General features: G+C 47.0%; 1 protein-coding gene across 1 annotated transcript in view; it reads right to left on the bottom strand.

Moving 5' to 3' along the window:
- LOC138526300 (E3 SUMO-protein ligase RanBP2-like) overlaps nucleotides 1–25,898 on the bottom strand; it is a 1,418,318-nt gene that overhangs the window by 529,112 nt on the left and 863,308 nt on the right. Inside the window, exon 20 of the mRNA XM_069636875.1 lies at nucleotides 335–6,344. Within this exon, the coding sequence (XP_069492976.1) occupies nucleotides 335–6,344 (6,010 nt within the window). The remainder of the gene's footprint in view (nucleotides 1–334; nucleotides 6,345–25,898) is intronic.

The raw sequence follows: 25,898 nt of genomic DNA, 5'->3' as shown, positions 1-25,898 counted from the left end.
TCTAAAGACACCATAGTTAGGGGGCTGGGGCGCGCACACACACACACACACTTATCATATCACATTTACAGTTATCTGTCCTCTAATTTAGCCACTAACATTTACAAATGATTTAGTTATTGTTCTCTATCAAACCATATCAAAACTGTCAGCTGTTTTGTGTGGTTACAGTATGTGAAACAGATGCTCTACACAAGGAATTTGCAACAGTTCATATCGCCAAATTTAGGCCATTTAACAAAAAATACATCATATTGAGCTTCATAAAATGTAAGACTGCAATAGAAGAAGGCGTCCAAAGCCAGAAAACGATTCAGAAAAGAGTTTTCCTTACCTTTCACCACCACCTGAAGACTTTGCGTTTCTGAAGAACCTTTCTGTGTTGAAGACAAATCATTTTTTGGCAGTGGACTTATGACAGCACCCTTGTTTGAATCAGCTCCTGCACCAAAGTCCAATCTTTTCACGCTTGTTTTCTGGGTCCCTGAATTATTGACCTCACATCCGTTTTTCAAAGAGTTAAAACTGAAGCCAAACAATGATCCAGAGGTTGAAGTGCTCCCAAACGTAAAGGACTTTGGTTTCTCAGAACTAAAAATGTTTTTAACAGAGTCAGAACCAAACATAAACTTCGGAGGAGAAACAAATGCTTTAGTTGGTGTTTCAGAGTAGTCAGAGTCTTTTGATTTGACTGGGGATGGAACAGGAGTAATATCTTCTTGCACCAGACTGGTTCTCTCTCTGGTTGTTTCTTCCAGCACTGCCACAGCCAATTTGCCACATTGAGTTCCCTTTGGAGTACTGCCACGAGAAGGTAAAGGCGTAAGCAAGGTGCTGCACTCTTGAGCTTGTTTTGCCTCATAAAATATATCATGAAAAGAGTCTGCCACATCTTGGAGTTTAAATCTTACAGCCAATAATTCTGTTTTGCCTTCACCTTCTGCAAAGTCATGTGCAGTCCATACCCATGCCTTTTCTGTCCCAAGCATGGGTTTTAAGCTCATCTCCGATGAAATCCTGTGATTGGCACAGATTTTAAGCACCTGGTCCCGTCTCATGATGATACGAACACTTTTAGTATCATAATTTTGCAAGATCTTAATATCCCCAATACCTCGTTCCTTCCACTGATTGGCATCTTTATCAAACCTGTACAGTTTTGCCCTATTCCCAAACAGCATTTGCTCATTCTCTTCCCCACTTGCAATATCCACCAAATCAGGCAAAGGTACAACAGGCTCAAAGTACGGTCCCTCTCTTTCTTCTTCTTGAGTAACATCAGACTCATCGGTGCCTACAGACAACCTACTGTTGTCTAGTTTGTTTGGAGACTTCACTGGACTCACTACTGGTTGAAAGCTAAAGTTAAAACCTGCTGCAGACTCACCAAATGAAAACTGGGTTCTTTTAACAGGAATAGTAACTGCAGATAAATCAGGGGTTGTGTTGCCAATGTTATCTTCTGGGAAATTCTTTTGCAAGTCACATTTTTCAGAGTCTAATGAATGACACGAAGTTAATTTGGCTGCTATATCGGAAGTATGAATCTCAGAGGGAGCATTCTTTTGATCTGGTTTATGAGGTTTGCTTTGCGCTATAAAAAGGTCACTGCCTATTGATTCTTTAGACCTCTCGTTATTAGAGTCAGTGCAGTTAGTCTGTGGTGGGATATTCAAAAGTAATCTCTGACTCAATTCAAATCTATACTTGAAGTCTTGAGCTTGATCTGAAGTTTTAAATTTGGCTGCCAGCTGCTCAAGTTTGGCATCACCATCAGAGAAGTCATTAGCCAACCACATCCAGGCTCGGTCAGAGCCGGATAATGGTTTTAGGTTGATTGTCTTTGTTATCCAGTGATTTGCACATACTTTAAACACCTGATCTCTACGCATAAGCATTCTAAGTGCACCTGTCCGTTCATTTTGAAGAATTTTCAAGTTACCCACCCCACGTTCTTTCCACTGGCTTGTGTCGGCATCAAACCTGAACAATTTCACCCTCTCTGAATAAAAAACCTTCTCTTCTTCCTCCCCAGTTAGAACCTCAACCTTTTCGGGCAACTCCACCAGTGGTTCAAAATGGATATCGTCCCGTTCCTCAGTTTGATAGAGCTCATCGTCTCGCTCTGGCTCTGCAAGGACCTTGGTCCCTTCTTCTGCCAGAGAGTTCAGCTTCTCATCTGCCTGTGAAATACTTTTGAAATATATGTCTTTTTTAGCAAATGGGCCGTCGGAGGCTAGATCTGTAAAAGAGAAACTGACATTATTGTGGCATGGTAAAAGGTCACTTTGCTTGAAAGCAACTGAAATACTATCTAAAGGTTTCTCCTTTTGTTCAATTCCGGAGAACCTCTTAAATAAAGACTTTGATTGCTCACTTTGTTGCACGCTTTTAGGAGGCTCCTGAATGCCAAACTTAAATCCACCAGATGACCCAGGAACTGACAATGTAATGCTTTCTGTTTCAGAACTAAATGAAGGCATCTTTAATGCAGGGGCAGTTTTGTCTTGTTCACACTGTCCAAATTTAAAGCTGCTTTCTGAAAAAACGTTCTTCAATTCTGGGTCAGACTGCTCACAAATAGGCTCTGAGACTTTGCTCTTCAATCCAAATGTAAAGGCCAATGAAGCTGGGGAAGGGGCAGGGCCAGTTTTGGAAGGGGAGGAGGGGTGTTGGCAGGCAGCACAGTATGTTAAAGAAGATGCATTTTTAACCAAACACACACTGCAACACCAGTGCCCTTCCTTTTTGAAAACCTGTGAACCAAAGCCACTCTGTTTTAAAGAACTAGTCTCTGTGCTAGAACCAAACTTAAACCCAAAAGCAGAATTCAGTGTTGCACTAGAGGCATTGGGCGCCTCTGGGTTAGGGGTGAGACATGAAACACAGCTTGATGAAGTGGCTTCATTTCTGACTAGACACACATTGCAATCCCACTGGCCTTCCTTTTTGGAAAATAATGAGCCGAAGCTGCTTGGTTTTGAAGTGCTGGTCTCTGTGCTAGAACCAAACTTAAACCCAAAAGCAGGATTCAGTGTTGCACTAGAGGCATTGGGCGCCTCTGGGTTAGGGGTGAGACAGGAAACACAGCTTGATGAAGTGGCTTCATTTCTGACTAGAGACACATTGCAATCCCACTGGCCTTCCTTTTTGGAAAATAATGAGCCGAAGCTGCTTGGTTTTGAAGTGCTGGTCTCTGTGCTAGAACCAAACTTGAACCCAGAAGCAGGATTCAGTGTTGCACTAGAGGCATTGGGCGCCTCTGGGTTAGGGGTGAGACAGGAAACACAGCTTGATGAAGTGGCTTCATTTCTGACTAGACACACATTGCAATCCCACTGGCCTTCCTTTTTGGAAAATAATGAGCCGAAGCTGCTTGGCTTTGAAGTGCTGGTCTCTGTGCTAGAACCAAACTTGAACCCAGAAGCAGGCTTTAACGTGAGACTCGAGGCAGGAGTCGCCTCTGGATTAGGGGTGAGACAGGAAACACAGCTTGATGAAGTGGCTTCATTTCTGACTAGACACACATTGCAATCCCACTGGCCTTCCTTTTTGGAAAATAATGAGCCGAAGCTGCTTGGTTTTGAAGTGCTGGTCTCTGTGCTAGAACCAAACTTGAACCCAGAAGCAGGCTTTAATGTGAGACTCGAGGCAGGAGTCACCTCTGGATTAGGGGTGAGACAGGAAACACAGCTTGCTGAAGTGGCTTCATTTCGCACAAGGCAAACATTGCAATCCCACTGACCTTCCTTTCTAGTAAAGGAATCTCCAAAGTTGCTTTTTACTGAACTGGACAGCTCAAAGCTAGGTTTGTTCATGCACGATTTTGTATCATATATCGGGCCACAAGTTTTAGATGGAGTTTGACATCCAGTACACACTTTTGCTGCTAAATCGTTGATCACCAAGCAGTTTGCACAATCCCACTGGCCAGCCTTTTTCAGTAAACTATCCCCAAATGGCAAGGGACTTTCTGAAAAAGCAATGTTACCTTCTGCTCCAGATTTCCCAACAGCCCGTTCAGCAAGCTTACTTTTCAAGCCAAAATTAAATGCGGACGAAGCTGGAGCAAATGAAGAGACCGCTTTGACACCAGGATTAGGGGTCTGGCATGAAGCACAGTTTTCTAAAGAAGGCTCATTTCGTACTAAACACACAGTGCAATCCCACTGCCCTCCTTTTTTCAAGAACTGTGTGCCAAAGTCAATTGGTTTTAATGAACTTGCCCCTGTGCTAGTACCGAACTTGAACCCAGAAGAAGGTTGAAATGTCACTTTACTGGCAGGGGCAGCCTGTGGATTAGGCTTAAAACAGGCAGCACAGCTCGGAGAAGAAGCTTCATTTCTCACAAGGCACACATTGCAATCCCACTGCCCTTCCTTTCTGGAAAATTGAGCACCAAAGCCACTTTTTACAGAAGCAGAAACATCACTTGATCCAATTTCGTCTGAAGATGCCAACTGATTTGATACAACCGCACTGATTGTTGTAATCGGAGTTTTGCACATTCCACAAATTTTGGCTGCAGCTTCATTGGTCGCTGAGCAGCCACGGCAGACCCAGGGTCCTTTCTTCTTTCTTGAATGTCCACTAGAACCACTTACAGAAGGTACAGAATTTGCACTTTCTTTACTAAAGCTAAAGGATGGAGGTGGATGCACACTTGCTGAAGTTGCAACACTTATGCTAGGCACAGCTACTGGTGCCACAATTTGAGCACTCCCATTTGGGCAAACAGTGTGGCATGTTACACAAACTAAGGCACTGGCAGCATTTCTCATAGAGCAAACATCACAGTCCCATTCGCCCAGTTTCTTTAACGAACTACTAAACCCATCTGCTGGAGAAGCAGTAGCTAATTCTTTGCCAAAGCTAAAGGTTGGGAGTTTAGGTACAGCGCAGGCAACTGAAGAACGGAGGTTGGCATTTACAGCTGGTGTTGCCTTAACTTTATTACTCCCTTTAGGAGGAGTCTGGCAAGCAACACAAACTAAAGCAGTATTGACATTTCTCACCAAGCAAGCATCACAGTCCCATTCTCCTAGTTTCCTAGTAAACTGATGCCCAAAGTTATCACTTGCAGATGAAGACCTGGCAGCGGTCTGATCCTTCTTTTTCACTTGTGAAGGTTCGGCACACTGCTGGGCTTGTGAACCCACAGATGTAGATTCCGTCAAAAGCTTTTGAGCCGCTTCAAATTTTTTCTTGAAAAGTTGAGCTTCTTCTGGCATTTTAAAACGTAGCGCAAGCTGCTCTGGTTTTGGCGTTTCATCTGCATAATCCACAGCATACCACACATAGGACTTATCTGAGCCAGCATTCGGTTTTAATGTCATCTCTGGATTAATGTAGTGATTGGCACAAATTTTCAACACTTGTTCTCGTCTCATTAGGAGCCGCACTTTTCCAGATTTGCTATGCCTCAGAATTTTCACAATCCCAATACCCCTTTCTTTCCATTCCATCAATTCTGTATCAAAACGGAAAAGCTTTGCTCTATTAGAGAATAGTTCTTCTTCCTCCTCCTCACCAGTCTTAACTTCAATCTTGTCGGGCAGCGGCACAACAGGCTCAAAATGAGGCCCTTCATCCTCAGCAGCTTCCAAAACACTTACTCCATCAGATTGGTGACTTACATTGCTAACATCTGCATTTGAACGCTCAACTACTGTCGTCCTGGGGTCCTGGAAACTAATTGTGGGGTACTCCTTGTCATAAACAGAAGGACTTTGTGTTGTGTTTTCTGTAAGTGAAATGCCTGAAGATATTGTGCCAAAATTAAAAGTATTTCTTTGTTCAGCTACCTGACTGGGTGCAGTTATTTTTTGTCCAGAGTGGCTATCTTGAAACGGTTTACCTGAAGTCAAAAGACTGAAAAGACTCTCACTGCCAGTAAAGTTAGTGCTTGGTGCTACAAACTGTGGTGTAGAAAAGGTGAAGTCTCCATCATTTGCAAGAAAGTTAGAGGTAAATTTAAAGGCTGATGAAGTACTTTGTGATGGGTTTATGAAAGGTGCTACTTTAAATGAATCACTTTGCGCTGTATGGCCAAATGGTACTTTTCCAAATTCTTGAGTCTTAGATTCCAATCTCTGGGGTGCAGTGGTGGGTTTTGTAAAATATCCCGGTTCTGGTAACGGAGGATTGGAGGTGTTCTTTGTAATGCTGTAGTTGTAATAATCTGGTGAAAGATGACCAGGGGCAGGAGATTCAAAATGGGTAGGAGTGACATACGTTTCCCGGTGAAATTTAGATGTGTTGTGTAGAGGTGGGGTAAGGACCTGGGGTTGATAGCCATACATGTGCTGCTGAGGAGCAAGTCTATTCATTCCATGAACAGGGGCCTAAAAAAAAAAAAAAAATGTCAGCATTCACTCTCAGGTTATTGTGCATAGTATTTGCCACATACATGGTTCTGAGTCAAGATCATATTTGATAAACAATTTCAAGTACAGAACATTTCACTCCACCAATTGTTTCCAACAGTGTAAACCTGTAAACAATACCTTTATTTTTCTTAGCAGGTATGAGAGACTTCTCTAAATAATGCAGAGGTTACATCGTATGTTAGAAAAAGACAAGGAGGTTGGTGGTGACACAAACTACTTGCGCAGCCAATAAGAGAATGGAAAGGCATTTGACCATTATGGTTCTCCAATCATGGCAGGGGTAGTGGTCAGACCCCAGGCCAAGGATGGCACATTGCCCAGCATGAATCAGGCAGCGGCATATTTAGGCTTTCTGCTGCCCTAGGCCCAACTAAGTGCCTACACCGCAAAAACTTTATTTCACCTATGCAAGATTCTGCACCTTCTCCACATTCCGCCCATTCAACAGACTGTGCGCTTTGGCCAATCTACACACCTTCACCAAAATTGTGTCCCATTTTGGCTCCATAATATAATGACTTTTTAAGGTTGACGGGATAAAGTAATTGCTTCCACTCCAATTCAAGCCTGTTATCTTTGATGTTATGTTGGTTGAAAGAGTGTATTCAGGTCTCTGCAGCCCGGGGTTTGAAGAAGGCACGTGTTCTACACTGGAGTGCACTAGCAGGTACTTGTTAAGGTCAACTGACTACTTTCGGTTTATGTCAGAGAACCATCTTTTCGAAGAAGCGATTAGAACATAAGCTGGCTGCCAACTGGACACAAGTGACGGAGGGCTGGTACGAGGAATTTTGGTTTCAATGCTAAATTCTCCCGAGTTGTCTGCTATCAAACCACGAAAAGCACCTAGTCTGGTCTGTAAAATTAATGTTTCAGGAAACAACTACATTTCTACACACAGCCTTGTGAAATGGTATAGTTTACATATGAAATATATACAGGTGGTTCAGCCGCATCTTAAAAAAAATGTTACTTCAAAAAAATGTTAAAAAAGAACTAAACCTTCTCATGGTTTAAGCTCTGGTGTTAGCAGGGGGCATAACAGATAAGGAAAGTTACCATTTGCTGCAGCCCATGTACCTCCAAGTCCCTTGGGCTAGAAAGCTATTAAAAGAATGCATAATCACAAATTAAATTTAAAAAATCTGCCTGAGCATAAACACCTCAATGGAGTAAGACAGAGCTACCGTTCCCAGCAAAATGACTTTGGGATCGTAAGGCATGGTCAGTCCTGTCATTGCTTTTATATGCCCCAGCACCCCTTTCCAGATTATCACCGCTTTAGGACAAGTCCACCACCTATGGTTAAAGTCTCCCCTTCCCCCACATTCTCTCCAACAGTGCAGCGGATATTTAGGCTTTATCTTGTGTAGTCTATAGAGGGACACATACCATCGGTAGCAAACCTTGTAGGCCAATTTCTTCATTGCCGTGCATTTAGAGGTTTTATGCGCCCTCTTCCATATCTGCCCCATTCCTCCGTCGTGATCAGTCCCCTAGATCTTTCTCCCAGCTAGTCTTATACTGTAGGCTATCTTCCGGTTGGGCTTTATCTAATAATTTGTAGATTCTAGAGATCCCTTTCCTAGTTCATCCTTCCTGCATGTTTAGTTCAAGACCTATCGGGGTTCTATTAGCTGCTCTTCTAACTATCGGGTGTGTAATCCAATGTCTAATCTGGGTATATCTATATCTTTCTTCCTCTCTAATGCCGAATTTACGTTTGCATTCCTCAAAGGATAATGCCCCCCCCACCCCTGGAACAAGTCCACTAGGGTTAGGATGTCTGCAGCTGCCCATCCTTCCCAGAATTTCGCCTGTTGCCCCGGAGTGAACTCAGGATTGTGTGCTATTGGGGAGTGTGGGCCCAGTCCGCAGTAAATGTTGTTCATCGCTTTGTCCCAGTCACTAAGAGCCACAGGGTGGGATCTCTACTGGGAGTGAGCTGACTGTAGAGCATAAGGGGGAGTAGGGTCATCTTTACCGCTGCAATTCTGGCAAACCAAGAGAGTTCCTGGTTGTCCCATTTGCGCAGGTCCTCTTGCAGCCATTTCCATAGGGGTTTAATATTTACCTCATAAAGGTCACCAATCCTTCTCGTTAGGCGAACACCTAAATATTCTAGAGTTTCGTTTTCCCAGAGTAGCGGGAGCGACGACTTGATTTTAGGAATAACTTCCTGCTCCTCTTATGTTCAGAGCTTTTGATAATTTATAATTTATGTGGAACCCCAAAACATCAGCGAACTCTTGCAGTTTTTGCATAGCTCTGGGCAGCGTGTCTCGGGTATTTGACATGAATAGCATGAGAACATCTGCATACAGTGCAATTTTATGGCTGGTGTCTCTGCATTTTACCCCTGTAATGTTTGGATCTAGTCCGATTTGCGCTGCAAGTGTCTATTGCCATTGCAAATATTAAGGTGGATATGGGACACCCCTGCCGCATGCCCCTCTGAATGCTGATCTGGCCCGAGCTGTGCCGTTAACCAGGAAGTTCGTAGATGGGCTTCGGTAATTTGCCAATATCATCTTAATAAAAGTCGGCCCACATCCAAACCTTTCCAATACCATTCTCATATATTCCCAGTCCAAGCTGTCAAACGCTCTCCTGGAGTTGAACGCCGCCACCGAGAAACACTGACCTGTCCTGGTGCCCAGTTCAATGATGTTTAAGGCATGCCTCACATTATCCACGGAATGTCTGCCTGTAATGAACCCCGTCTGATCTACGTGTATGATTCGAGGGAGGACCTTCCCCAGTCTGTTCGCCACAATCTTGGCGTAAAGCTTAGCATCCGTATTTAGAAGCGCTATGGGCCGATAATTAGCACATTCCGTAGGGTCCCGCCCCGGTTTTGGTATAAGTAGTGTCGTGGATCTACTCCTATCTGGAGTGACGCAACCCTCTCCCTTGGTAGCGGTAAAGAGTTTTACCAATGGTGCCAATATTTGTGTTTGGAAAGTTTTGTAGAAGCTGCTACCGAACCCATCAGGCCCTGGGGTTTTATTTGTCGGTAGGCTAGTTATTGCATCGCTGACTTCCTGTGCCGTTATCTCGCTTTCCAATACTTCATTTTCCTCTTCTGTAAATTGGGGGAGGAATGTCCCACACAGATACATTTTTGGCGGTGGGGGGTCTAAGTCTTCTCGTCTTAATAGTTTTCATGAAATTCAAATATTATATCCACCCTTTTCTCCCCCTGAGCGCAATTCGCCCCGATTGTCTTTAAGCTGTGTTATATAGTTGAAGGATTTCTGTTTCTGCAGTTTAGCCACTAGGAATTTGTTCGCTCCCCCCACCCCCGTGTACATAATAAGATTGTTTAGTACGTAGGTGTGCTTGTGCTACCCTATCGGCCGTGTGGGCCTCCAGCTGTGCTCTAATTTTTTTTAAGTGCTCTGAGTGTCTTTTGTGTCTGCCTAAGCTTGTGTTGGGTTTCAGCTTCTTTTAGGTCCTCACGTTTTTGTGTTATTAGTGCCCTCTCCCTCTTATATAGTGCCACCCTCAAGATTAATTCCCCCCGTATGACCGCTTTTCCTGCATCCCAGACAGTTCTAAAGTCCACCTCTCCATTGTCATTTTCCCGGAAGGAAGGATCGTCTCTTCTATACACGCTCTGAGCACAGTATCCATAATCAGCTCATTGAGGGTCCACCGTTTGGGCCTGTTCTCTTTCACCTCATCTATATCGATGTGAATGATGACTGGTGCATGATCCGTTAGATATTGGACCCCTATATTCACCTTTGTTACCTCTGCGATCAGTGTTGCAGATACCAGGATCATGTCAATCCTAGAGTACCCTCTATGGACTGGCGAGAAGTGTGCGTGTATTCCCTGTCCGGTTCGTAAAAAAAAAAAAAAACTCCAGGTCTAAATCACCTCCACGTCCTGAAAGAGCTTACCCAATGCTTGCCTATTTCTCCCATCTGCCATGGTTGCCGGTAGTGTTTTGTCCATGGAAGGATAATGCAGTTAAAGTCGCCCCCTATTATTGTTTGGCCTTCACACCATCCTCCCAATTTATGCAAGAGCTCCCCGATGTGTATGTACTGCTTTTCATTAGGGACGTAGAGTGCATTAATGGTATATTTCTGTCCTCTGATCCAGCCCTTGAGGCCCAAGTATCTCCCCTCTGGGTCACTAAGGAGTTCTTTCCGGAATCCCAATTCTCTACTTCACCACTCCCTTCGTTTTCTTCCCCCCGGAAGCAAAGTACTGCTGTGGGAACGTACTGTGCGACATTCGTTTTTCAACCTCATGGGAGGAGGCGTCTCTCCTGTAGGATCCCCACCGACACCCGGAGTTCTATTAACCTCTCTAAAATCGCGCAACATTCCATCAGGGAGTTCAAACCCTACACATTTAGAGTTACAATCACCGCCTCATCCATTTGGCCTGTCCTGAAGGGAGTGCTGGTTCAGTTTTCTACCTCCAAGCCTCTTTAAGGATTTCTTTGGTGGGATGGCGATTCCCATGCTCCAATCATCAACTCTGAACTGTATTCCAAGTTTTCCCGTTCCCTGCCCCCAAATTCTTTCCCCTTCCCTTCCCTTCTCTCCCCCCTCCCCGCCTCCCTCCTCTCCGGATTTCTCCCCCTTCTCCCATCCCTATGTGACCAAGATCCCATCGGACTCTCCCCGATTCCTATTCAGGGCATTGGGCCACCTCCTTTCCACACATTCCCCTCTGCCCGGACTTTGACATATCCAGGCCACAATCCCAAGATGCGTCTCCCCCCACCTCTGTCCCGCTGTACACATTTAAGTTTTGCAATCTTGTTATCCCCCTATCGCCTGCTCGACGTTGCACCTATCCCTGCTTTGCTCCTTTCAGTTTGTCTTCGTGCAGGGACCCGACAGAGACTTCGCACGGTCCTTCCTTCCGGATCTCTCGGTCGTCCATTCCCACTGATTGGCTGCAGGCTTCCCAGGAGGTTGGCGCAGAGTAGCATCTGTCTGGTTTACGTTTTCTTCAATGTGCAGTAAAGACAGGCCTTCCTCGCATATGCTGATCCGGCGAGCCTTGCCTTCTCATGTAAAGAGTAGGCCGAAAGGGTAAGCCCATTGGTATCTTATGTTTGGCCATCAAGGCTTTTGTCACTGGACGCATTAACCCCCTATTATGCAGGGTCGAGAGGGTCAGGTCTTGATAAAGCTGGGCCTCGCTTCCGTTGATTGTTAGTTCCGTTTGGGATCTGGCCCTTCTCAGGATTTCTTCTTTTTGGGCAAATGAGGTACAGGCCACAAGTACATCTCTGGGTCTGGCCCCCGGCTCATTACTTTTCGGGCCTACTCGATGTATTCTATCAAAGCGTATCTCTTCAGGGTGGACATCATTAATTAGACTGCTGAAGCATTGCTGCATGGTTGCCCGCAGGTCCGCATCCAACACCGTCTCTGCCAGGCCCCTGAACCTGATATTTGATGTACGAGGCCTATTTTCTAAGTCTTCAGCCTGTAGTTCCAAATGAGTCGTTGCTCTAGCCATGTGCTCCAACAGAATGCTATTTTGCTTGGCGTCTTCAGCCACACAGGAGAGGCCATTTTCCACCACATTGACTCTCTCCCCAATCTCATTCACCTCTTTCCTGATATCTTGTAGCGCCATTTTCAGCTCTTCTTTCTGTTGTCCCATTTGGAGTTGGAACATATTTGTCATTTCACGCCTCCATTCCTTTCAGGCAGGTCAGGAATTCTTCCTCATCTAAAGTCATGACCTCTGCCGTCTCGATAGATCCCAGTCCTGTGCTGTCCCGTCGGTGAATCATTGACTCGTCTCCCTCTGGCTGTTTGATTCTCCAACACTTCTCAATTTAGCTCTCTAAGCGTGTGTGAGCCCTTTGGCTTTCCCTGAGGCTCTTCTGGATTTTATTCCTGGCATCAGAGTTCTCCGGTCTGGATTAGCTAATGCGGTTGTTCTGAATCTGGACTCGGTGTTCCGGAGGCCTTGTAAAAATGTTAAGGTAGGGGGAGTTGGGGCCCCTCTGCTGTGATCGGGTGCTTGCAGAGTTGGGTTTCCCTTGATCGGCGTCAGTCCGCTTTTCGTGTCTTTCTCCTCCTTATATCCTCTGTCAGTTTACCTTCTCGCCTCAGTTGTGGTCGGTTGGGATTTCCCCCCAATGCCAGTCTCTGGAGGAGTTAGGCGTGGGGGGGCAATGTTATTGTCTCGCCTATCCTAATCCTAGCCCGGGTCCCCCAGCAGCGGCAGGGCCTCACAGTGCTCTTATTCAGGGAGAGTCCCCTTTTCTGTGTTGCCCACTATGTGTGATTGAGCCGATGTACCGCTTCTGCCTCAGGGTGTTGGGGTCTGACTTTACCTCAGTATTTCTCTGGCTTTTGTGTGGGGCTGGCCCCTGAAGTTGCCCTTGCACTTATATGCTCCGCTGGTCAGGCTTCACTATATTAGTTTCCCTGGGGAGTTTCCAGATCTAGATCCTCAGTGGACCCTCGGTGTCAGGGTCCTCCCTCAGGATTCCAGGAACGAGGATGTGTCTTCCTTACGTTTACTGCCCAGTCCGCCTGCCGGGGAACAGCCTCCAGCTGGAATGCTCATTCGGGGGTACTATCCCAGAATCTAGCAGAGGTACTGTGGGGCCAGTCATGCGATTCACCTTCACGTGCCCACTAATTAGGTTCTCCTACGCTTATGGGCCGCTCTGCCTTCCAGGTGTTCAGCGTATTGTTTCCCTAGCCTAGCTTCAGCTTTCATGCGCGTGGCTGGAGCTCTGCGCGCTTCCAATGCGTCGTGCTGTCAACTAGGTGTCGGGTAGCTGAAGTTCCTCGGTGTTCTGTTCCTCTTCGGGTGCCTGGGCTTCAATCTCTTTTCAGGGCTAGCAGAGTTATCCTCTGCAGGAGTCAGGAGCACAACGCCCACAGCGGGGCTCCAGCGCCACGGGCGGGTGAATTTTGCGCTTCGTTCTGGGTCTTCTTTCTCCCACTACGGACGACCGTTGCTTCTGTTATCCCTGCCACGCAGCAGCCGCGGGCCATCACCTCTCAATCCGTGCCACGGTCGATAGCACTCGCCTACTTTTCGGTGTCCCTCCTGGGATCTACCCTCCGACGGCAAGTGCTTTGGATCAGGAGGGATTTTGCTGTTTTTTTACACCTTTTATATGCTTTTACTCCAGCGGAGGCGAGAGGAGCGTGCTTCTACACAGCGGCCATCTTGGAATCCGTTTCCCTACATTTTTAACCTCACCCTGAACCACCACCCCCCTTTTCATCCCTTACACCCACCCCATATATACTTATTTTTTTGGTATTTCTTTCGGTAAAATTTGATTCAGTATTTTATTTTCAGTATCACCACTGTATATCAACAAACAGCTGTGATGACTTGTGGAACTCTAGTGCGAGCCACATAAATCTTGAGGGCTCCTGCGACATCGAGAGAGTGTAAGGCTTTCTGCGATGGAGAGCCAAAGAACACAGGCAGCAGCGATCCATTTAGGAAGAAAGTCGAGGGAATCTTTGGCATGAAACAAGGGTTTGTCCAGAGACTCACTGTTAGGCAAGATTGTATGCAGTACCCTTTGGGTGCACTTACAACAACCCTGACCACCTGGCAATAGAAACCCAACCTTTGGTCTAAGTCTGCACTACACCGGTTGGTAGCGTGTGGAGCAGCCAGGCTTATCTCAAGAGGGGTCAATGTGAGCTGTAGAGGAGTTAGAGATTCACAGTGCCAAGTATTCAAATAAACTCTTACACACAAGGTTTCTTGATAAAAAAATGTATCAGTCAGTTAGAATAAGCCTTCTCCAGAAGGGAGCAACAGAAAGCACCACACAAATATACTTCAAAAATACACACTCTTCGCTATCTAAATCAGCAAATACCCATTTGGGATGACACAGAGGCACTATCTACACCCTCGGGTGACTCCAAGAGCTAGGGTGCTGTTGACATTAATGTATCACTGTTGCATTTAGAATATTTTTAGTAGTGTTAAAGAGAAGAGTTCAGAATCAAACTAGTATTCACACAGATACTCTCAAGAAGGTAAGTACTTTCACTACAATCCCCAACGCAAAGTCAGTTAATCCTTTCCTGGAAGGAAGGCAAAACACATAAGCAGCATAGAGAAGAGTCATTCAGGGAGCCTAGGCCAGCCAATGTTAAGTTAGCAAAAGTCAAGGTGAACTGAAGCACTTCTTGCAGGTAAGTAGAAAGTCTTTTCCAATGTTTAAAAAGTCTTGGTAGAAAAGAAGAAAATCAAATTAGGGCCACAAGCTGATTAGGCTTGTGAAGTAAAGAAGCTGCAAGCAACTCTACACATGCAACCATACCTCCAACGAGGACAAGTGGCTACACAACAAGAGGCAAGTTCTTAGACTGTACTGTACCCTTAGGTTGAAGAAAAAGTGCAGCAGATGACTTCTGTTCCTGTGCAGCTCTGCAGATCTCACTGTTCCAGGGCCTAAGTCGTGGGGACAAGAGGGAGGATTTCTGGGGACTCCTGCACTGCAATGGGACGGTCACCGCTCGCAAGCGGCAAACATCAAACAAGTGGCTGTTCGGTGTTTCAGCTCCTTGTGTCTACCGCAAATAGCAACACCGCGGTTCCTGGCTGTCGAGGCAGGCTTTTCTTGCTTCTGGGGTCCCACACTCTGTTGAGGGGGCTCAGGCTCAGTCAGTCCTGCTTCCTGGGAGTCCAACTTAAAAGCAAGACACACAATTTGGTGTTTCTCTTCCTGGCTAAAAGCTGCTAAAAGCACTTTGATAGAGGAGTGTGCCAAAGCTACTTTTGCCAAAGACGGGAGGTATGGCAAGATTTGAGCAGCTCAGATGTACAGCAGGTTTAGCTGTTGGGTTTCACATGTGTAAAATGTTTACACTTTTGCTTATAGCTGGCTGGATGCTCAGATCCCGTTACCATCTGCTGTGGAGTTCCTCAGGGAGCTTGCCTGTCTCCAGCACTCTTCAACGTATATGCTAAGCCACTGTGTGACCTACTGGCCGAGACAGGTGCCCAATTCTCAAATTACACAGACTCAACTATTACTTACGCTGCATGTTGATTATGATCTTGACTATACCAAGCGTAACACCATCTATCTTGGGGTTAAGCAGTGGACGACTAAACATCAGATGTGTTTAAACAACTCCAAGACCGACCTCATACTCTTTGGCCCACAGCATGCCAGATCTAAATTAGCCCATTGCAATGCTAATTTCGATATTGACAGTTGTAGTATTCCAACTCTGAGCAAGGTTAAAACTCTGGGCACCTACTTGGATTCCTCCCTGAGCTCCGACACCCAGGTTAACAACCTAGTGAGGACCACATATTACCATCTGAAGCTGTTCAGGCAAGTCAAACCCTTCATCTCAGAGAAGAATTGTGAAACCCAGGCCAAAGCAACAATCCTCTCCCGACTTGATTACTGTAATGCGCTCTTCGGGCACAATTAAAAGGTAATACTATCAAACTTCAGAAAGCTCAGAACAACGCAATCCACATTAATAAAGACGTGAGCCATGGAGAACACATCTCAGAGCATAGGAAAAAACTCAATTGGTTCACGGTAAACTATCTTGCGCTTCAAGATACTCACCCCGGTACACAAGTGTCTCTACAGAAAAGCTCCCACCTACCTGGAAGATAAACTTAAACTACCACCCATAGAGACTGCTTAGATCTAGCAATAGTCTACTATTTGCCCTAAGCCCAACCGTGCCCGGGTAAATGCAAGATCGTTTCCCTTCCTTAGAGCCACAGCTTGGAATGCTCTTCCTTAAGCATTGCGATTAGAAGCTTTGTTGCCCTGCCACAAAAAAACGAAAAGCACCCTATTTGAATAATCGCCTACTCTGTCCCGCACTTAGGTTGTCCCGTGCCTTTGTTTCATGTGTGTTTTTGTTTGCACCCTGAGGTCTGTCCAAAAGAGTCTAGCCATTTGCCCTGCTGGTCTGTGAGCACCATGCAGGGTGTGGAAGGGTTGGCAGAATGCTTGCATGCCGCTGCAGAGACGGCAGTCTGGGCAAGGTTGTATGCGCAGGAATTTTGGGGCAGAACCTGGCACCTTGTATTTTTTCTCTAGGCAGTCTTTCGTGGTTGACGGTGTGGGGGCAGTCCTGAGAAGAGGTTTTTCATGACAATAAAACCATCTTCACAGATACCTTCTAGCATAGGGATGGAAATCAGACTTCCTAGTAGATGGTCTCTGGCAAAGAATACCTTTTTTCAGTTCAAGTGTAAGATCGAAAAGCTCGGTTGCCCGCGCCATGAGTGAATACAAGGTGGCAATTTCATCTGTAGGAGAGTCTCTTGGCGGTAGTTCGGCTGCCTCACAATCGCCCGGCACTAGTGTTAGGCAGAGACCTCTGCAGTTCCCTCTGGGACCACTGCAAAAGATTTAAGACTACAGGTGTTTGGCAGTAAACCCACTTGGTAGCAGTCTGTACCACACAGATTCACTTGGTAGCTGTGGCTGAGCAGTCAGACTTCCCTCAAGAAGAGTTAGGCAGTATATAGAGTATTCACAATAGGTCAAAAGAACACAGTAGAACAAGTAAACAATGACCAGAGCTTGGTGAAAAAGAGATACATTTATTTAAAACAACATCTAGTAAAACACAGGCACTAATGCCAAGCAGTTCAAAAACACGGTCCCTAAAAGATATACACTCCCTTAGAAGATTAGAAAAGTCTTAAGTAAAGCCCCACTTATTTTCACACAGCGGTGAGTGCTTAACGCAGATGGAACTCTAATAATTTGTTTTAAAAAGGGAGAGAAAAGCAGAGTATAATTTGAAACAGATCCCAACACTTTCACAAGAACACAACAAGAGAGGAAGGCAAGGTAAAACCGCGAAGTTAGAGTTCAGAAGGCCGGATCCACTTTAAGAGGATCGGAACGAAATGTGTCCAAGGTCACACGGTTGAAGTGCACAAAAGTCTTGAAAAGGTTCAGAAAGAGTTGGACCAAAGAAAGGGACCAGTTAGATGGTCAAGGCAGCCAGCCCAGTCCAGAAGGTTAAGGGATTATTATTACCTTGTAGCAATCTTTAGAATGGGAGCCTGGGGTGCGAAGAAAGAAAGGTAAACTGGTTGTGCCCACCAGTCAGGGGAAGAAGCCTCTCCAGCCAGGAGATCGTCTCTGTCGTTGGGAAGTGGTGAGTTGGTTCCACAGGGCTCCACCGGTGGTGTTGTCATGGTAGGTCGGCTCAGTTTCTCCCTCGTCAGATTCTCAGGTCCTGTGGCGACTTCTGAAGTTCCAGTCCCCAAAGCCCTGCTTTTATGCAGCACACCCCCATTGACTCAGCCTAGCTGTCAATCAAACATGCTAAGTGGTGAGCCGGGCCAATCACACAAGAGTGCGACTTGAGTTACCAAGGTAACTCAGTCCAGGGTGCCTAAACCCCTCCCACACCCCCTGTGGTACCCAGAGAGAGTGGCACCACTTTTGGAGGCTTCTGTGGAATTTATATTAAATAAATAAACCGGCGGTATGTTCGAGGCTATGAGATTTAAATAATTAAAGTTGGTAGCCTCGAACAATGGGAAAATCCCATAGGGATATATTCGCGGTCGAATATAAAAAGTAGTATCCACTGCCACCAGACAAAACTCGATCAGGGGGGACGGAGACATGCCCCCCTCGAACAACAGACCCCGGGGCAATCAAATTGCCCCGACCAGCATGTCCACAATACGATGGCTTGTACTGGTTTCTGTTCATAATTTGGGACTAGTAAAGCCAATGGTGACTTTACATGCCCTGGGAGACAGTCAGTCCCAGGGTATGGAGTCTATGGTGGGGTGTCACTATGACACCCCTGTGTCACTGCACGGAGGGTGCTGTTTAACACACATAGTAAAAACACATGAGACCCTATGGAGTAAAGGACCCCATAGCCCATAAAACACATTAACAGTCAAAGGAACACCGCAAATCATGTCCAAGAGTGGGAGAAAAAAAGAGTCTCACTCTTGGCAGGAGAAAAAAACAAACTCCAGAAATCCAGCAAAGCTGCTGGGGGACTCACGAGGTTAGGAAATTCAGCCTAAAGAGAGAATTCTCCCTAACAACTAGGTCTTCAAACTCATCTGTGGTCTGGTTGCCTGGAGACCTATCTAATGGATAATCGTCAGTGTTGGTATCAGTGAGGGTGGAAGAGATTGAGCCTGTGGCGGCGGCTAAGCACCCTCTTTCCGAGAACTTACAAGGTTGCTCTTGAGGAGGCAATGGAGCTGGAAAATCTGAGTTTACAAAGTGGACAGTATATCCATAGACAGGTCTCGTGAGCCAGTACGAGTGCCCATTAGGACAGGCAGGCCCGGAAAAGGTTGCACCAGTGTAGGAGGTGGAGTAGAAGGCGGATGAGCAAGGCCTTGCGGTGTAAGAAAGCCTTTTTTGGAAGAGCTGGTGGAAGCATACTGGGAAGAGGCAGGAAAGCTTTTTCTTGTTCTTCCTCATAGAGCAAATATCCTCCAAGGCTCAATGTCAGATTCCTCACAATGCTGTAGCAGTTGCTCAGGGAGGGCCATGGATTGACAGCGGGTTGCAACTGGTACATAAGGAGCATGTGAAACAGTGGCTCAGCCTGTGTAGACCTTGGTAGGAATGCCAAAATAGATGGTACCTCCCTGTCAACGCTTACTCCTCTTGGGAATGTGGAAACCACAGGCCTCTGCACTGTTGGTGTAGAGTATGAAGACTATGGTTTAGACGGCAAAAGACAGATGTTTTTGTCATCGATAAGCTAGTCGATGGAGTAGCAATGGTCTTGCTCGTCAACAAAGTTGTCGAGGAGGCCTTTGTCATAGATGATGATGATTATTTGGGACGACACTGGGTCATCGACAGGGTAGTCTTGGCTGAGTGCCGCATCTCTGAAGAGTGCTTAGACGATGTCCCTGTAGATGACGTTTCAGGCACTGAACCGGTCAACGAGGTGGGCGTAAACGCAATAATCAACAAGGTGGTCGATGGAGGAGCAGCCCGAGTGAGCAAAGCATTTTCCTCTTTTGCTAGCTTCCCCCTTGGAATATTCCTCATGGGACCTTGACCTCTTTGACATGGGAAAGCGCTCTAGGGGTCTGATGTGCCTGGTAGAGGCATAAACTGCAAACAGGGGCTGAGTCAGAGGCCCCAGCAACCTCGTCCAACCAGGCCATTAACCCGCAGTGGTGGTCCTTGCAGGTCTTGGACGAGAAGGATTGACAGATGGAACAGCCATTTAACAGCCATTTAAGTCATGTTCCAGATAAATGGAGTATAGACACTTCAGTGAAGATGTTCGATGTAGACATTGAGCAGGCCTTAGAATTGTAATGTGGCCATCTTCCTACTTTGGCAGGCAAAGAAATTCCTTATAAGACCAAGAACTTGCCCGGGAAGTGTGTTGCGCTCCCTTCTCTGTGTTGTCGCGCTCCCTCTTCTCCCCCCTCCACACCCTCTTGACCACCTGTCCCCCAATTCCACATCTGTGGTGCCAGAGAATCTAGTAGTGGGGCATGAGTGAAATCAATAGTGCCCCTGATTGAATAACTACTGACTGTTTGAATGGGGCAGATACTTACCATTGGTGGCCTTGGACCTGCTTCGCTGGAATTTTGATAAGAGGACGACTGCAGCCATTTCTTCAGAGGAGCGTTGGAGCCAAGAATTCCTTGTAGATGAACATCTGACTGAACATCCAAAGAAGACTGCTGAAGAGGCCTGGCATCCCTTCCTGCGTCTGGCCCAGTGAAGCTCTGTTGGACTACCTGATCCCAGTAAACCATGAGCAGTGATTCAGCCCTTGGACTAGTGGGACCAACTAGTCACAACACCGTCGAGGATCCAGACGTCCTGAGCCTTCGCAAGTGTCCCTTGGTCCACCTGGTAGACTGACCAGCTCTCGGCTGGGCTACCTCGCCAGAAGCGTTGCTGTTCCGTCGCTTCACCCAAAAACTTTAGTGGTGTTGCAAACTTGTGGTACAAGTCGCCTTACCACTGAATTTCAGTGTCCCAGCTTCAAGGGATCCAGTCCTAGACTAGCTTCTTCAATCAGGACTGGAAGGAAGCCTGTCTCACAAACACAAGTAAATTAGAACGTGCGTACAGAGACTACATTCAGTGGACAAGCATTGTAGCTCCTGTAACTTTTGGGCACAAGGCCTCATTCTTCTTAGGGATTGGACTGCTGAAGTTTGGAAAATTCATTTGGTAATTGCTTCCATTGTTTCTGCATTCATTTACTTACAGCTTGTGTTAAGTCATTTGAATGTATTTTAAGAACCTATGGTGAAGGCATATATGCTTATGGAGTATTATGCAATATCACCTAGTTTCCTTTTTTGTGTGTGTAGCAGGCATAGGATAAATATTTTTATACATACCTGGCTAAGATAAATTATTGTATATTATATTGCGTGGACTCATTGGAGGACCCCTGTGCCCACTGTCGCTCTGCTGAGAGCAAAGCAAAAACAAAGAGGTGATGGCTGGAAGGTTTAGACTGAATCTTAACCTCTGGCATTGCTCTGGGCAACCCTCCAGACCATCGTTCTTCGCCTGCCAAGCCATTACAGAAGGGGAAATACCATACGCAAATCAGGCTTGGTACCACCCCAAAAGGGGCAGTCCAGCCCGAACTGCTAGGTCACATCCCCTCTGCACGAGACCACAAGCGTCCCCAGACATGGGGTGGGGCCAAACCCGATTTGCATAAGATTCATTCTAAACCTTCCAGCCATCTCCTCTGTTTTTACTCTACTGAGAACAGCCTTCACTGCTCTCCACATTTTCCTTGATTGGGTTGTGGCTAACCTCTCAGAGTTCCTTGTTCACTATAACTAGGGGGGCCTCCTAAAACCTGTCCACCAGGTCGGATTCTAGAAATCCATCTTAATAGAAGGTCAGATGACAAATCATGCTGGTTGGTGACTGGGAGGGCCACTCAGTCAAAGCCACCCCCCCACAGGAAGTGAGAGAGGTAGTGCAGTGACTTATACCAGCCTAAAGCAGCTAGGACCAATATGGAGGGTGCCATGGTGGGCCCACAAAGGGCCCAAGATTGTCATTTTGATGTTTTCATGCTACCTCTTGGTCACCCAGACAACAGGAAGCCCTGGTAAACAATCATTAGTACCCCAATGTCCACCAAAAAAGGTATATTGGGCCACCAATGCAGTGAAATTGCTTACACCTTTGGTGAAGTTAAAATTAAAGCATAGCTACCACCAATCTAGCCCAGACAATTTTTAGCGACATTCACACTAGAGCAGAAATGGGGTGCCTGTCTGGGCAACCATATACCTTATATAAGGTAAGAAGGGATTTAATGGAAGACATACTCCATGAGAAGGGAATAGTTTCTTACCTGTAACTCCATTTCTCCAGCATTGGTATCTTTCATGGATTCACATGCTTAGAATATTCCCCGTCGTCAGGCTGGGAATCCCCGGTACATTATATAGACCCTTTCCCGTAGGAAAACTTTTTCGACGCTTATGCGTCCTATCCACCTCGTTTTGTATCATGCGTGCCCGCGCCGTCAGGGCGTCATGATATAAATACAGGCCCCGCCCCTGCGCTCCCTCAGATTTCGGCCCCCAAAGTAGTGGGGGAACCGGTTTGCATGTTCAGGGGAGGCAGGTGGGCGCATGTGAATCCATGAAAGATACCAATGCTGGAGAAATGGAGTTACAGGTAAGAAACTATTCCCTTCTCCAGCATTGGATCTTTCATGGATTCACATGCTTAGAATAGATTACACAGCAGTACCACCCCCAAAGAGGAGGCGTGCATGCAAACCCATATACTTTGTTCGCAGAGCCCGTTCCCTATGATCATGTATACATCAGTAATATTTAAAACAGGAAAACGAACCACATACAGTCACAAATTCCATAGGATGCAACCCCTCAGCCGGGGCTTACCTTACTGGAATAGGTGTCGAAGCACCGCCTGCCCCATCCGGGTATCTTCGGCATGTTGCTGCGACAGGCAGTAATGGCGGGTAAAGGTGTGTGTAGCCGCCCAGGTAGCCGCCATGCAATTGTCCCCCAGAGGGACTCCGGCCCACAGTGCCGTCGACGATGCCGCTGCTCTAGTTGAGTGAGCTCTTGGTCGTCGTAGAAGAGGTTTCCCTGCCCTAGAATGGCAGTACGAAATGGTAGATGACACCCATCTTGACAGTCCTTGTTTCGAAATGGCTTTTCCTTTAGCACCCAAACCATAGGCCACGAACAGCGGTCTTGTTTCTCTGAACGGTTGCGTACGATGGAGATAAAACTTAAGGGCCCTTTTTACATCCAATGTGTGTAGCATGCGCTCCGCTCCCGAGCATGGCTCCGGAAAAAACGTAGGCAACACAATAGAGGAGTGTTTATGGAACACCGAAGGAGCTTTTGGTATAAACTGCGGGTTAGTGGCTAGGACTACCTTGTTCTTGAAAAATCGTAAGTATGGCGGGTCTACCATTAGAGCCTGAACTTCTGAAATACGTCGTGCTGAAGTGATGGCCACTAGGAAGGCCAATTTCCACGACAGAAACTTTAGAGACGATGATGACATTGGCTCAAAAGGAGGCTTCATAAGAGATGTTAAGACCAGATTGAGGCTCCACTCCGGCGGAAATTTCTTCTCTGGCGGGAAACTCCGAAAGAGGCCTTTAAGGAAGTGTTTAATCAGGCGGTCGCTGAACAAAGGTGCCGAGTGCCGTCGACGAGTAAACCTGGAAATGGCTGCTAGGTGTACTTTTATTGAAGATACCGACAGGCCCTTTTGGGCTAAGAGCAGCAAGTATGGAAGGAGCTGTTCTGGCTTAATCGATTGCAGGGCCAAGCCTGGTTGATCCTCACACCATTGACAGAAACTTTTCCATTTGTACGCGTATGAGGCGTTTGTGGAAGGTGCTCTTGCCGCTTGTAGGATACGCCGACAGTCCTCCGGAATCGTTAGCCGACCAAATTCGGCGAAGTCAGGAGCCAGGCCGTCAACTGGAGGCTGTCCGGGTCGTGATGCCAAACACCGTCCTGTCGAGACAGAAGGTCGGGGGTCTTCTTGAATCTCATCGGTTCCGCCGCCGCTAAGTGTAGCAGGTCTGAAAACCACACCTGTCTGGGCCAGTATGGGGCCACCAGAATTACACGACATGGGTACCTGAGGATCCATTGCAATGTCCTCCGGACCAGGGGAAATGGAGGGAATGCGTACATGAAATTGTTCGTCCATGGGAAGGAGAACGCATCCCCAGAGAGCCCTTCTGAGGCCATCTGCTTGCGTACTGATGGCATTTTTTGTTGTTCTTCGTTGCAAACAGGTCTATGGACGGGTGTCCCCATTTCTTGAATACTTGTTGTAGTTGCTAGTCGTTCAGTACCCACTCGTGAACTTCGTTCATTTCTCTGCTGAGGGCATCTGCTTCCACGTTTCTCACGCCTGGTAGGTGGAACGCCAAGATTTTCATGTTGTGTTGAATGGCCCAATGCCAGATTTTCTGTGCCTCCGTCGATAGGGATCTGGAACGTGTCCCTCCTTGTTTTCTCAAGTAGAACATCGTAGTGGTGTTGTCCATCATGACACGCACCACCGAGTCCCTCAGTTGCGGAAGAAAAGATTTTAGAGCCCATCGCACTGCTCTCAGTTCTAGCAGGTTGATATGCAGGGAGGACTCCTGCAAGGACCACCGGCCTTGTACCTGTAACATATCCAGATGAGCTCCCCATCCGTTCAGCGATGCATCCGTCACCACCGTCTTTTGAAACTCTGGTTCCAGAAGAGGCATCCCTTTCGTTAGATGAGTAGACACTCTCCACCAGCCGAGTGCTTGAACTAGTTGTTCGTCGACGACCAGTCTGTCGGACCAGCGACCTCGGCTCTGCGCCCAACGGTCCGCTAGAAATTCCTGGCAAGGCCTCATAAACAGACGGCAGTTGTTTATTAGCGGAATGCAGGACGACATGGTTCTTAGCAGGGACATGTACTTGCGCACTGAGACCTTGGTACCGCCTCTCCATTCCGAAGCCTTGTTTTGAAGTTTCTGAATTCTTTCGCTGGATGGTCTCACCAGGCTTGTGTGTGTATGAAACTCTGCTCCTAGGAAGACCAAGGTCCTCGAAGGCTCTACGGAGGACTTGTTGAAGTTGATTGCGAAGCCCAGTTCCTGTAAGAGGGACATTGTGGCTCGTAGACTGTCTCGTGTTTGTTCCTTGGATGAACCTCTGACCAGCCAGTCGTCTAGATATGGATAGACATGATGACCGTCCTTCCTTAAATGGGCCGCTATAGGGGCCAAGCACTTGGTGAACGTCCTGGGGGAGGACTTGAGCCCGAAAGGGAGGACCTTGAACTGAAAATGCTTTTTCCCCCCCCGACGACAAATCTTAAATATCTCCTGTGTCGTGGGCGTATTGGAATGTGAAAATAAGCATCTTGAAGGTCTAGTGATGATAGATAATCCATGGGTTGCACCGACCTGATCACCTCTTGGAGCTTTAGCATTTTGAATTTTAGGCTCTTTAGCCACTTGTTGAGTACCCTCAGGTCGAGAATGGGCCTCCATTTGCCGTTTGGCTTTTTTACAACAAAGAACCTGGAATAAACTCCTTGTCCTTCCTGTGCTACAGGAACTCTCTCTACCGCCCCTTTTTGCCACATAAGCGCCGCCTCTTGTCGTAGGACTCGGAGGTGGGGCTGTGTCGAGAATAAAGGAGGAAGACGCGGAGGCTTGTCTTTGAATTGCAGCGCATGACCCATGCGAATCGTGTCTAGGACCCATCGATCTGTGGTGATGCATTTCCATCGGTCAAAGTGATGAGAGACTCGACCCCCCAGGACGTTCCGAAGGCCGTCATTGGTTGTTGGTTTGCTTGGTCTTCGTCGACGACTGACCTGAGCCTCGCCGTCTGGAGGCTTGATAATCCCTGCTTCTACGAGCCGACTGGGACGCTCGTCTGAACCCTTGTGAAGAGTAAGAGGGCCTGTTGAATCCACGGTCCCTCGAGGCTCCAAAGCAGGAGTTTCCAGAAGCACCCCTGAAGGGGCGAAAAGAACGAAAATTTCTACCCGTTTGCAGGGCGCCGAGGGACCTAGCAGTATCCGTGTCTTCTTTCATCCCTTTCAGCGCTTCATCAACCTTTTCGCCAAACAGGTGTTCCCCTTCGCATGGCATGTCAAGGACTTTGTACTGTACTTCAGGACGGAAAGTAGTACATTTGAGCCACGCTTGCCGACGAAGCACTACTCCATGGTTGATTTGTTTGAACCCAGATTCTGCTAGGTCAACTGCGATATTGATAGCCTGGTTCGAGGCCTCTTCGCCATCCCGCACCAGTAACATAGCTGCTTTCCGGTGTTCGTCTGGCAGGTGTTCTAGGATAGGGGCTAATTTGTGCCACATTTCCCTATCATATCGTGACACGATTGCTAAGGAATTGGCTGCTCTTACTGTCGTCGCTCCGACCGAGAGCACCTTCTTTCCAAAGGCGTCCTGTCTCCTAGCCTCGCTTTCAGGTGGCGTTGAACATTTTTGCTGGACCCTGGCCTTCCTAGCCGCTGCCGCCGAC

Source organism: Ambystoma mexicanum, chromosome 7p, assembly GCF_040938575.1.
Source record: "Ambystoma mexicanum isolate Mex_15411 chromosome 7p, UKY_AmexF1_1, whole genome shotgun sequence".
Lineage (NCBI taxonomy): Eukaryota > Metazoa > Chordata > Amphibia > Caudata > Ambystomatidae > Ambystoma > Ambystoma mexicanum.
Note: the sequence above shows the minus strand (reverse complement) of the source record. Positions and strands in the feature narration are given on the sequence as shown.